The 13,360-nt window shown below is 31.3% G+C and overlaps 1 protein-coding gene and 1 non-coding gene across 2 annotated transcripts in view; one reads left to right on the top strand and one right to left on the bottom strand.

The window, feature by feature from the left end:
- LOC105337300 (putative cysteine protease YraA) overlaps nt 1-12,938 on the top strand; it is a 34,489-nt gene extending 21,551 nt beyond the window's left edge. Inside the window, exons 4-5 of the mRNA XM_011441963.4 lie at nt 11,513-11,627; nt 12,029-12,938. Of these exons, the coding sequence (XP_011440265.1) occupies nt 11,513-11,627; nt 12,029-12,140 (227 nt within the window). The 3' untranslated portion in view covers nt 12,141-12,938. The remainder of the gene's footprint in view (nt 1-11,512; nt 11,628-12,028) is intronic.
- Nucleotides 4,165-7,758, bottom strand: LOC105337298 (uncharacterized). The gene is made up of 3 exons (XR_010712049.1): nt 7,341-7,758; nt 4,758-4,866; nt 4,165-4,641 (listed from the first exon to the last, which is right to left on the bottom strand). It is a non-coding gene; the product is annotated as an uncharacterized protein (transcript).
- Nucleotides 12,939-13,360: the final 422 nt, after the last annotated feature.

Here is a 13,360-nt window from a genome sequence, read left to right as displayed (position 1 = left end):
AAATGAAATTAACATATGGTCAACATACGTTTAACATATATTTATAAACATGGTAATCATATGGTTATCAAAAACGTATGTTTGATATATGTTAAACATGTTTATGAACATATGTTTAACATATGGTGCTCGTTTTTTATTGCGAACATATGTTTCAGAACATATGTTCAACATATGTTAAACATATGTTGAACATATGTTAAACATATTTGCAATTTTACCTGTATACATCAAATAGTATGATCGCAAATGTTTTCATATGAAATAGATACCATTTAACTATAATTTTGGGAAGTCACCATCGTTTGTGGTGGCCTTTCAACTAAAACACTAATAAATAGCAATTAATAAATAAGCACTAGTGTGACACTTGTACAATAAAAACGATATTAGAGATCTGATATCCGATAGAAATCGTGGATCATGTTAGAATACTCAATATGAAATATTTCCGTGTAAAATTATGATTTTTAAAGTTCAAATAAAAATTGCCATAAGATGGAAAGTTACCTTTGGCACAGGTGTATTAAACACATGAAAATTCCAGAAGCCACAATTACATGATAAGAAAAAAAAATACAAAATGAGAATAACCATTAATAACGAAGTAGGAAATTCCATGGTCCTCATGTCTCCAGATCGACCATGTGTTGTTGCTACTCTTGTTGCTGAACACATAAGTTCCATGAATATGTGAGGGAAGATCGAGCGTTTGGGTTAGATACAATACTGTCCAAGGTCGACAAATAACACTTATTATTGTTCTCTGAATAAGTATAAGTCATAAAAGAGAAGCTGTACAGTTAATATTATTTCCCTTGCTATGCAGTTATTTAAGTCAATTCATACAATTGATGCGCTTTGAATTGCGTTTAATGCTAATGCTTCTTTTCCAGCATACGTTTGCAAGTCATCTCATCATATTTATTTGCAACGCTCTTATAAGTGCTTTGAAAATTTGGTTTCACATACTAGTATTTAGTTAATATGGCGACCCAGCTGTTTTTTTTATACATAAAAAGACAAGTTCTTTCTTTTTTTTCATTTTTGGGAGTTGATTTTTAATCAACTCTCCTATGCAGTCACTCGGACAAACCGAAAGTGAAACAGTGTTTGGACCTCAGCACAAATCATTGCTCCTGACAAGACTTAGTTCTTGAAAATAATTGATGAATGCGATGTAATGTATGCTTAAGCATTGTTTTTCAAGGAAACTTATTTACAAATACCTTAAAAATAGTCAGATTTTAAATGTTACGAACAGTTTAAATATTTTTTGTAGTCGTATGTATTCCTACGCCAGAGTTCAATATAGTGTCGTCCAACTCGACGCTCGGCTGTCTCCGTAAACCCTTGTCGGAGATTTACGGTGTCAGCTGAGCGTTTGGTTGAACGAGACTAGAGTTCAATATTGCTTGGATCCATACAATTTTCGAGAAATATTTCTACCACTGATACATAGTTTGATTGAATTAATTTTATCTTTAAATATTATTTAACATGATTCACATGGAGGTTTCTCGACATTCTAATCGAAAAAGTTCAAAAATTCATAATATAAAAAAATGCGTAATTCAAATTAGAAACTACGTATACATGTACTTGTCATGCAAAATAACATATCATTGATTTTAGAATAATAAACATCGACAAAATCAACTCCCGCCAGTTCTTCAGTACTTTGATTATTGATGTTTTACTTACAAGCTTAAGGTAGGAAACAACAATTAAACATTTCAGAGTATACACGTTAACGTATCTGCTCTCAACTTTTTGACCTTCAAACTAGATTCCAGGAGAAAATAAACACAACAAAGAAAAATGTAACCATTTCAGGACAAGAGTGTGAAAAGTTTATGACCTAAAAGCACTAAAATCTGATCAGATAAGGCACCACCTGTCCTGAAATGTCCGAACGTTACCTGAAAATTTTCTTTATAACAGCAAAACAAAGAAAGGATAAACTGCTTTAAACTGGTTCAAACAAGTTTTAAGAACCCCTTTTTATAATCCATCGAACAATTAATTTTTTCACGATTCTGAAGTACACGATGGAATCTGGATGGTCAACAGATTTCGTGAAGCTTCAAATTTTTAAATTGTCTTATATTTATGTACCGAGTTTTTCTTTTCCCGCCCTTGTATAATAAAAAATACATTTTAAAGTATTTTCTCCTATACTACTGAAGAATATCCGCTGGATGTCATTTGCATTGAGTAATAAATTCGATACGCATACCGGTATCTTCTTGGGTCCGGTTTAAACCGCGTTTAATCAATAAGTTAAAGGGGCATGGTTACGATATTGATCAAATTTCATTTTTCTATTTTAAGTGTTTATGATGCTATAGGAATGTATTTCTAATATTCAACCAAAATCAGAGTGTCAGTCGTACAGAGGTCACAATTCTTTGTCATGTAAACAAGGCTCGTGCCCTGTTTTTGTTTACATTGGTTCAATATACTGGTAGACGTTTTTTTTTCAAGCTAATTTCTTTTTTTAAATTCGTTTAAAGCATAAATAGATAATACCTTGCGTTTATCACATTCATTTTCGGTCTAAAACTGGAAATTTCCCTTCTATATTTAAACCGTAAACAAAGCTTTGTTTACATGGCAAAGAGTTGTAAGCTCTGTTTCTCGTTTATAACACGACGACTGACTCTCAAATATTGGTTGACAATTACAAACGCCTTTCAGAAGCATTGTAAACATTAAAACGGATAAATATTTCTTTTTACCAAAATCGTGAACATGCCCCTTTAACGAAATCAGTTAACGATAATTAACAGGTTATCAATTCTTTTCGCACACACACACCTTTGTGAATTATTAACACATTTTCAAGAATGATAATATCGATAGTATTAATGTTAAAAGTTCAGGGATGTCAAAATATTTTCATCTCCTTTTAAAGGGTTTTAAATGATAAATTAAACTAACTTAAAGGGAAAATATCCAATGAGGATATTAAATATGTGTCACATAGATGGGGTTTATGATCTTGAGGTGTGAATTTTTCATTGCCTATAAAATATATTTGGACGATAATACTATTATTAACAAACATACATTGTAACCCTCTACTGTTGCTAAGAAAAAACTTTGCATTAACAAATGACGCAACAACAAATTGAAAAAAATATTTTATTATGTTAATGTTATGTACAGTCTAGTCTTGTATTCAGAATTAAAATAATGAAATACATAGGAATACAATCTCTCTCTCTCTCTCTCTCTCTCTCTCTCTCTCTCTCTCTCTCTCTCTCTCTCTCTCTCTTTTCTCTCTCTATATTACAATTTAAGGCTCGTTGGGTAATGCAAAGTCTCGAGCCATTATCCTGAGTGCACATACATTATAGCTTTGACTGCTTAGTCATAAAATATCGTAAAAAATAGCGTCTGGTTTTAGGACGAGTTATGCTCGTAACATTTTAATACTAAATTTCGCGTATTAAACAACTCCTTTAAAGTAAGGATAATTTTCGTCTATGCTTAACTCACATTAACAAATGCATTAACGGCCTACATGTACGATATATCCTTTTGGTTTCAAGCAACTTCATATTGGAGAGAATAGTAATTTTTAACTGTGCTTTGCTACGATGAAGGTTGTGAGATTTTTAAGGGGTTTTTTTCTCCATTTTGTTTATTTTTAATTCAAAGACCTTAATATGAGAGTAGTCTCCAAGAATAAAAATATTTATTTCTGATTCTTTTTTACATGATGTGTACATGTAATTAAAACAACATCACTCCTCTTTTCCATATTTAGCTATACTAAGAGGTAGATGCAATTTCATTTAGTTATTGATAGTTTTTCAAAAATTTTATTAATTAAAAAATTCTGCCAATGATATTAAAACATACATGAAATGTTTTTGACAAATTAAGGTTTTAATTATTTAAAACCAAATTAAACTTGTATTGCCACAAGTATGACTATTTTTCCGTTGTTTTGTAGATAACAAAATAAAATTATGGCATAAAGAATTCCCTTTCAACTTTTGAAAATGTTTATTTACGTGAAACTTTCATGATAACACTCTGACATTACTACGGGCTCCTTTATCGAATCTATTATAGACCCCTAACAAAACATCAAGATATATAAATAATGAGTGTTTTGTTTTGTTTTTCTAATATTTTCTTCTTTTTGAACCATTATGCTGATGGGAAATATACCTCTAAAAGATATTTTCTGAATCCCGGTGCAGCGAAGTAGACTGGTAATAAACCTATCACTCACTTGACCTCATGTGAGTAATAGTACCACAAGAATTTGAAATGTATCATAGGTAGATCACATTGGCGTTTCTTCTTGTTTTGATTGCCGGGTAAAACTATCCACATGAACAGTAAGTTTTTTTCTGTTGATATTGAGGCAATTCCACCGGAATGTTTGAATGAAAATTGTTTTCTTTGTAAACAAGAACAGTCAGGTCCGCCAGCGATTCGAAAAGTTCTCGGATATTATTCTGGCTTCCAAAGTTGACCTCTTTGTACGAAACCCCTAGATGGTCAGCCAAGCTTTCCGCCCTTTCAAGGCTGACTGCTCTTGATGATGACCCTCGTTTTGTTCCAACAAGGATTTTTATTATCTCTTCTGGATTCGTGGAATTTTCATCTATATTCTGAAACCTTTATGAAATTCATCAACAAAAACATCTGATTTAAAAAACTGAACTCAAGATGTACGTTTATGTCAATATTTTTTTTTGTAAGCATAGGACAATATCTTATTTCATTTAACTTACCATTCCTTTACATTTTGGAAAGAGTCTAAACAGTTGACATCGAAAACAACGATGCAGCAATGAGCCCCTCTGTAGTACGATCCAGTCAGACTCCTATACCTCTCCTGACCTAGTGTCCAAAACATATTGTTTAACATTTAAAAGAAATTAAATGAGCATCATCCTATAGAAATTAATTTCAGAATTGATTTAGAAAGTATATTGATATATTCATCCGTAAATGTGACAATGCATAGATTTAGACGACATACAAAGTGAGGTAACTCTATGCTCATTTGTGTAACTGACATCGTGCGTCAGACGTTTGTTTACAAATTAACTCAAACTAAAACCCCAAGGTGAATAAAAAGTGCATTGGTTTTCACGTTGTCGTAAACTATCATGTTCACAACTCGAAATGATTGACTTGAGTTACGAACAGGATAGTTTCAACAACTTGGAGGCCAATAAAGTTCTTCTAAAAACCACAAGGGTATAAGAAAGAGTTAAAAGTCAGATTATATCCAATCTGTTGACACCAACGTCCACTTTAAAGGGATAGAGATGTATAATCATGTGCATTGTATATGCTTGTATAGTTAGAGTCAGTAACCGTTATGATATATCTTGTTTTATATAATTTAACGAATATTCCTACTTTTGACTTCCGTTTGTTTTTATGTAATTAAGCCGTCCGTTTTTACAATATGAGTCAAAACGTACTATTATGGCATTTCAGGTATTCCTTACTTTCTCCTTGTTTGTAGTTTTTTAATTATGTAATTATTTTTATTCGTTTTGCAAAAGTGTCTGAATAACTTTTGTGGACTGAAACCAGGATACTTTTTATTAACGTGAAAACGTGTAATTGTTGCCATTTGAAAACGAAAAATTATATATTATGGTTTATGATTTCCGTTCGCTTGCAAAAAAATTTAAAACAAACGAGTAACGAGAAACGTTAAAGCTGCTTGGTCCGATTTTTTTGTTATTACAGTGTCAAATAGTTTTCCATGCAAACCATTTATCTTTGAAAGTTATGGACTTTCTCTTAATTACACCAGCAGAATCGGTCTCCTTTCAAAGTTAGAAATTTTTAAAGTAAATAAAAATAATTTCTTTTTGGGCAAAAAAACCCACCCAAAATGCATCATGGGATGTTTACAACAAGGAACCGTTTGGTTTCGTCCCCCAAAAGATTGGGGTTATTCAACCAGCATGCTATGCATTGATTGTAAACAAAGCAAACTTCAGAAATATTAGCGAAAAAAAAGGTACAAAGGTTTATTTTTAATAACCCTGAACATTGCGACCTTTTAATTTTGGCGATGTCAAAGTTGTTATACAGCCATACCCGTCTTGACGTCAGGGGCGAATTTTAACATGAGGGAAATATCACGATACCCTTTTATGTCGTTTGATTTGTTAAAAAAATTTGAATATCATTTTTTATATTGAAATTTGGCTTAATTTACTGGGAAAACTACTGCAATGTCTATTATTATACATAAACTTAACATAACAATCGTTTAAAACGTGCACAAAATTTGATATAAAATCGGACCAAGCAGCTTTAAAATGATGTTGCGATGAGTTTGTGGTTGCTAAGGGTCAACGGTTGTAGGCCTAGGCAAGTTTGTTAGCTTACCAGGAATGAAAAAAATATATCATTAACTTCCACATTTTCACGTTAATAAAAAGTATCCTTGATTAGTATCTACTGAAATTTCAATTACATGTATATATCTTTTTTCCATAGGGAGTAAGAGTTAATGTCTCAATAATTTCCGAACAACCCTCGTATATTCTATATACAATTTATCTTAAAAAAGGGAAGCAGTCCTTTTAACCTAATAAAATATATACCTGCTCCAAAGAACAGTTCACGATTTATGTTGTGTTTTTTTTTTAAACAAAGGAATACGGTAAGCGTTTGTATATTACAAGAAATTTCAATGAATTTTCGCCTTGCGCTCTGTTTTAATTGAACAATTAATCATAAACAAGATGGGGGTCACTTGAAAATGACAGAAGTTTTCAAACCATTTGTGAGCAAGATACAACCGACTGTCATGTTGTAAATTTTTTATTTACTGACACCCGGTAATTTTAAAACGTTCAAGTATATTTTACTATTCAAATTCAAATACTTAAAAAAAAATTATTTGTTATTTCCTGTACTGTAGATGTGCAATTTGTAATAATTGACGATATATTTACAACCATATATCTAGAAAAGGATAAAAATCAAATAAGCAAATATTCAGATGTATGAAATATTTGAAATCAGTCAATGAGGTAACTGTTTTTAATGCATTAAATATCAATATTGTGGTTCATTTTGGCGTACTACGGTCTATTATAACATTTAATCTTAGGTCATATTGACGAATAGTTTAAATTCAATTGTTAAGTAAAGATAGTCGAGTTGATCTCTTTAATGACACTAGTTTATTTTCAAAGTAATATTTTACTGTGAATCGATATTTATAAAAAAAAAAAAACTACCAGTGTTTTACTTACATATAACAATGTACAAATAATGAAAAACGTTTCCAATTATTACCAAAATTACTTTTTCAAATGTAAAAAATATATCCATACCTGCAGTGTCCCATATGGATAAGCTCACGATATAAGATGCCATTTTAATTTCCTTTTGCCACATGCTCTTGGGTTCAGCAGTAATACTTCTGGTCCGGGGGCCTTCGGCAAATGATCTTACTAGCGTTGTTTTCCCAACTCCTAGGTCCCCAACTACGACACATTTAAGCCTGTATATTGGTTTGACACCATTAGGATTGTCATCATGTTCTTCAGATGTGTCAGTCATTTTGAACAGTTTTCAGACATTATAGTCAAAAATGGACCTGCTTCATAGAATACACATATACATCCACTTCCGTGTAGTATTACAAAAGGGTCGGGGTACTCTGACTTGATTCGGGGAAGTTATAGTGATCCTCTTGTTACTGATATGATGTCAATCATGCACCTACTGTCAATATTCCCGATCAAAGTTATATGAGATAAAGTTACTGCGGAGTAGCTAAGCTATGTAGACAAATGGTGTTAACTTTTATGTACGATTGTCACAGTCGGATTTGTATCTATTAATCACTACACCTGTAATAATGTGTATAAATCACTGATAAATGTTTATTTAAACCAATCTCTGTGTAATGAAATTCACATACTGAGATTTTTTTTTAGAAACCTATTTTTCTAGTGAGGACTTTCTCAAAACCCTTTTCAATTAATCTTTTTCTCCACTCTTCATAATAGTTTTCTTTCACTAGAAACAGTACTTTTACTTATAAGCCCATCATCAAATCTTTCAAATCCTCGCTGTCAAGGATTCTGTAGTAGTTTTTTTGTTTAAAAACCATTAGACTTATTTAAGGCGCCTCGTCACCCATCGATTGGGTTACATTCTGTTTGACAATTCATGTACATCATAGATTGTATACCCAGCGAGTTATGAAACATGCGCTCAAATTATAAAGCATTGAATTATTAATTTGAAGATGTCAAGCTTGATTGCAAGATATTTTGTAAATAATGTTTATGTGCAAAAATGAATTATTTAAGAAATAAACAACGTTATTTAGTGAACATGGCGTTATGAATAGCAACTGCTCTGCTGGTATATCTCATGATTCGCGCTAGCGCATCATGGAAAATACGCCATGTTCACAAAAGAAACGTTGTTTATTACTTGTATTTGCATTTTACCCCTTGCAAATACCCTGTTTTAGCCTAGACCTTGACATTAGCTATTGCATCAAAAATAATCATTCAGACGGTAATGTTTCTTTTTAATTCACATAGATTTATTAACAGAATCAATGATATGTTATAACAGTAATTCGTTTAAAATGTTATTATAAGACATGTTTTAATATTAAATACATCAATTTTATGGAGTTGGAGAAAAACACTTGATGTATCGTATAGTTGTTTAAATCTTTAAGGAAGTTGTTTACTCAGGGTTTGAATTTTCAAATCCGGATTGTTAAAAAGTTTAATTTCATGAGTAAAATTTGTTTTAAATACAAAAAGTATTTATGAAATGAATTATTATTGACATAACAATCGATATTTTTACTAAATTATGGAATAAGGCTCTGACAAAGTTTGACTTTTAGCAAACCAGAGGAAATTCGGACTAAATTTTTCAGATTTTGTTTTCCACTGAAATATTTTTGGTAGTACTGTAATATTTAAAGCTAAGATTTTATTTGTTAGTCAACATAATTTTGCATATTTTTTGTTGGTGTTATCTTGCTTTTTCGTTTAGATAATCGTATGGAACACACTACAAAAATATTGAAAAATGCCTAAAAATGATTAAAGACACCATATCTCAAAATTTTGATCATTGACCTCATATAAATTTTATGCAAGCAGAGAAAGGTCAATATACTTAGTTTAATACCATGAATGTTTTAGCATTATCATCATTCAGTTTTTTTGTTATATTGAATCAAGAATGGGTAGTAATTTGAAAACTGATAGAGGAAATTCGGACTAGAATATCTATAAAAATTGTGAATGAAAACTTTATGCTTTGTATTTATTTAATGTCACTACCATTCATAAACTGTATTTCAGTTAAGCAATTTGTTTTATTTTCACAATTAAAAAATCTCAATCTTAGTGTAAAATTTTTATGGATTTTTCTTTAATTTTCAAAAAATATTCAATCGCCATTAACTCAAAAAGTAGGTCATTGACCTACTTTTTTGAAAGTGAAGAATAACACTACCATGTAAGGTCTATAACACACAATAGTTGGTTTTTCATTATCATCAGTGGAATTTTTTTTCATTCTGAGTAAACGTCATCCTTAACGTCATGGAAAAGAATATGACGCAAACCTTTATGACGTCATAGTATACAGACAGAGCAATTGCGATTATTTAAGTATTGAATCCTTATTTTTTGAAAGATATAGTCTCATAACTGCAACGGTGTGTGCATACAAATTGAATGACGCGCGGTAGCGCGTTATGAAAATTTGTTTGCACACACCGTTGCAGTTATGAGACTATATCTTTCAAAAAATAAGGATTTAATGCTTATATTTACATTTTTTTTTACCTTCTTGTCTTGTACGCAAATGCAAATTATACCTCAAAATTATTGTATTATCCTATGGGTAAGTTCAAATAAATGGAAGAGCCACAGTAACAGCCACAAGCGTGATCTTTGATTTTCGCTTGTGACGTTGTATTTAGCAGCGTTAAACGTTTGTGACGTCACAATTAAAACTCGTGATTTAACCTATTAGTACCCTGTCTGTGTTATGGTGCTATATCTGCGGTAGCTTTACATGCAAAATATATGTGGATTCCGAATGTAAATATAGAAAAATAATTGCAGTTCCTCCGTATGGACTTACAGTGGGAAAGAACAATGGAAATGCAAATATTTAAGAAATAAACAACGTTATTCAGTGAACATGGCGTTATGAATAGCAATTGCTCTGTTGGCATATTCCATGATGCGCGCTAGCGCATCATGGAAAATATGCCAGCAGAGCATTTGCTATTCATAACGCCATGTTCACTAAAGAATCATTGTTTATTACTTATATTTGCATTTTACCCCTCGCAAATACCCTGTATTAGCCTAGACCTTGACATTTAGCAATTGCATCAAAAATAAACATTCACACTGTAATGTATCTTTTTAATTCACATAAATTTGTTTACACAATCAATGATACATTATAACAGTAATTCGTTTAAAATGTTATTGTAAGACATGTTTTAATTGAATACGTCAATTTTATGGATTGGAGAAAAACACATGAAGTTTCGTATAGTGGTTTAAATCTATAACGTCTTGGAAAAGTATATGACACCACACCTTTATGATGTCATAGTATACAGACAGAGAAATGGCGATTATAGAAAAATAATTGCAGTTCCTCCGTATGGATTTCCAGTGGGAAAGAACAATGGAAATGCAAATATATAAACATAGGTTCAATATACCATCATTTTAAACTGATTTGACTATGTTCTTATTCATTTTAAGCATAAAAAACACTTCTTAACGTTTAGCACATTCATTATATGTTTAAAACTTAAATTTTCACTTCAACATTTTTAAAAAATGTAAACAAAAGCTTTGTTTACTTAACAAAGAACTGTAAGCTCTGTCACTCGTTTATATCTCAACGAATGACTTTCAAACATTGGTTATCTATTAAAAATGCCTTAGTACTAAAGCATTGTAAACATTAAAATTGGAAAAATGATTTTTGACTTAAATCATGACCATACCATGACCATACCCCTTTATTATACTTTTACTCTATTGCACCATTTTTTGCAACAATTCTGTGGTTACGTTCATAAATCCAACGAATTGCTCCCAATATAATGTGCAAGTAGTTATTGTTTTCCAGCAATGATGGCTTCTAATAAACTAGAATTGTCCTGTTGGTAAACTTATCATAATGCAGCAAAGCACATCATGGGATATGTCAGTAGCCCAATTGCAGGTCATATTGCTTATTCACTGGAAAACGATGTTGACTGCTTAAGCATGTTGTATATTAACAAGTTTAAATGAATGTAAGACTTTAATGATGATAATTGTAAAAGTAATATATCAAAAGTTCAGGACCTTAAGTTGTCGTTGACTTTCCTTGCTGCAAAATATTCTGTAAATCAATTTTTAATTTCAAAATTATACCACATGAATTTTGATTATTATACATATATTGTACTTTTATTTTTTTATTTTTTTTTAATGTAACACAGGTAAACCTACTGCGGCGATCTGTCACGGGGCTTGGATGTTCTGCTCAGCAAAGATTCTGAAAGGGAAAAAACTGACCTGTTTTGTTGCTATAAAAGATGACGTCGAAAATGCAGGGTAATTAAAATACATGCATGAACAAAAACTGATCAACAAATGAAACTTAGTAATAAATTATCGCCGACTTCTCGATTCTTAAAACAAGCTGGCCCAATTTCTCATCTTAACATCTATCAAAGTTAAATATGTTATAAATGCATTTATAAAGATGTTTCATCTCCATTAATCATGACCCTAATAAATGAAGCGATTGATTTAAAGTTTTAATCATAGTATTGTTTTTACTACATGTATATGAAATTAATTATTAATATTTAGATTTTATGTAAGCATGTATTCTGCAATAAGTCTTAATATAACAGAACACAGTGAAACCTTATCAGATAAAATTTTGCATTCAATTCCATGTGTTAACTTTATATATTAATATGGTACTATACCTTTTTATGGTTCTGTAGAGGGATATACGAAGATTCACCAGTGGTTGTCGATGGGAACTTAATCACTTCTCGCCTGCCAAAAGATTTACCTGATTTCTGCAAGGCTATCATCGCCCAGCTTAAGAAATAACACCCACATCAACCAGAAATTCTCAGACATACTTTCCACAACAAAGTTGATTTCTGAGTAATTCTGTTATGATAGGAAACCAGCAGAAATAGACATCAGTTTATAGTTTTTCTCGTTTGGAGATACGTAAGAAAGGAAGGTGTTAAGTTTATAAGAATTAAAGGGGCATGGTCACGATTTTGGACAAAAATTTGTTTTTCGATTTTAATGTTTACAACGCTTCAGTAAGGCATTTTTAATAGGCAACCAAAATTTGAGTGTCATCTCTTGAGTTATAAGCGAGTTACAGTGCTTACAATTCTTCGCTATGTAAACAAAGCGTTTGTTTACATTTTGAATGTTGAAGTGAAAATTCCAGTTTTAGACATCAAATAAATGTGTTAATCATTAGGAACTGTTTATTTATGCTTAATATGAATAAGAAAATAGACAAATCAGCTTGAAAAAGAATTTTTACTGGTATATTGAACCTATGTAAACAAAAACAGGGCACGAGCCTTGTTTACATGACGAAGAATTGTGAGCCCTGTATCTTGCTTAAAACTCATCGACTGGCACCCAAATTTCATTTGATCATTAGAAATGCATTCCTAAAGCACTGTAAATATTAAAAGCAGAAAAATAAAATTTGACCAAAATCGTGACCATGTCCCTTTAAAATAGCATTGTATACATGTCGTAAAAGTTAACGAAATGGAAGTTTTGAAGAAGGTGTGTTATCAAATAAATTGATAAGTTGAATTACTTGAAATTGAGTTAAAATAATTTCCAGAAAAATAAATAGTTTTTATCTTTAAAGTGATTGAGAGTGTGTTTGTTTACTAACAATGAAATGCTTTCTTTTGTGAACCATGCGAGAAATGAAGGGGCGACATTGCAGAAAAAATAGCGGGTAATGTGGGGTATTTTCTGCATTGATCGCTACTTTCATACCCCGCATCAATCATCAAAGATAGCATTTTATTGTTTATATTTACATCTTTCAAATTGATCGTAAAGAGTAAGTAAAATTAATTTATTGTTAATGTTCATCAGTACGATAGATAAAAGAAATGGCCATTTGAATTGACTTCTATGGGAATTAGAGTCTGACATCATCACGATTGTTTCGTGCAGTCCGTGATTTTTCTTAGGTCGATGAAGGTTTCAACAAATCGATAAACAGGGCGTGTAGATTTCAGTTATGTCAGATCTTACAGAGCTTACAATTACAATCAATT

The sequence above is a fragment of the Magallana gigas genome, chromosome 3, assembly GCF_963853765.1.
Source record: "Magallana gigas chromosome 3, xbMagGiga1.1, whole genome shotgun sequence".
NCBI classification, from domain to species: domain Eukaryota; kingdom Metazoa; phylum Mollusca; class Bivalvia; order Ostreida; family Ostreidae; genus Magallana; species Magallana gigas.
The sequence above is the reverse complement of the archived record's forward strand: the minus strand, read 5'-3'. Positions and strand labels throughout refer to the sequence as shown.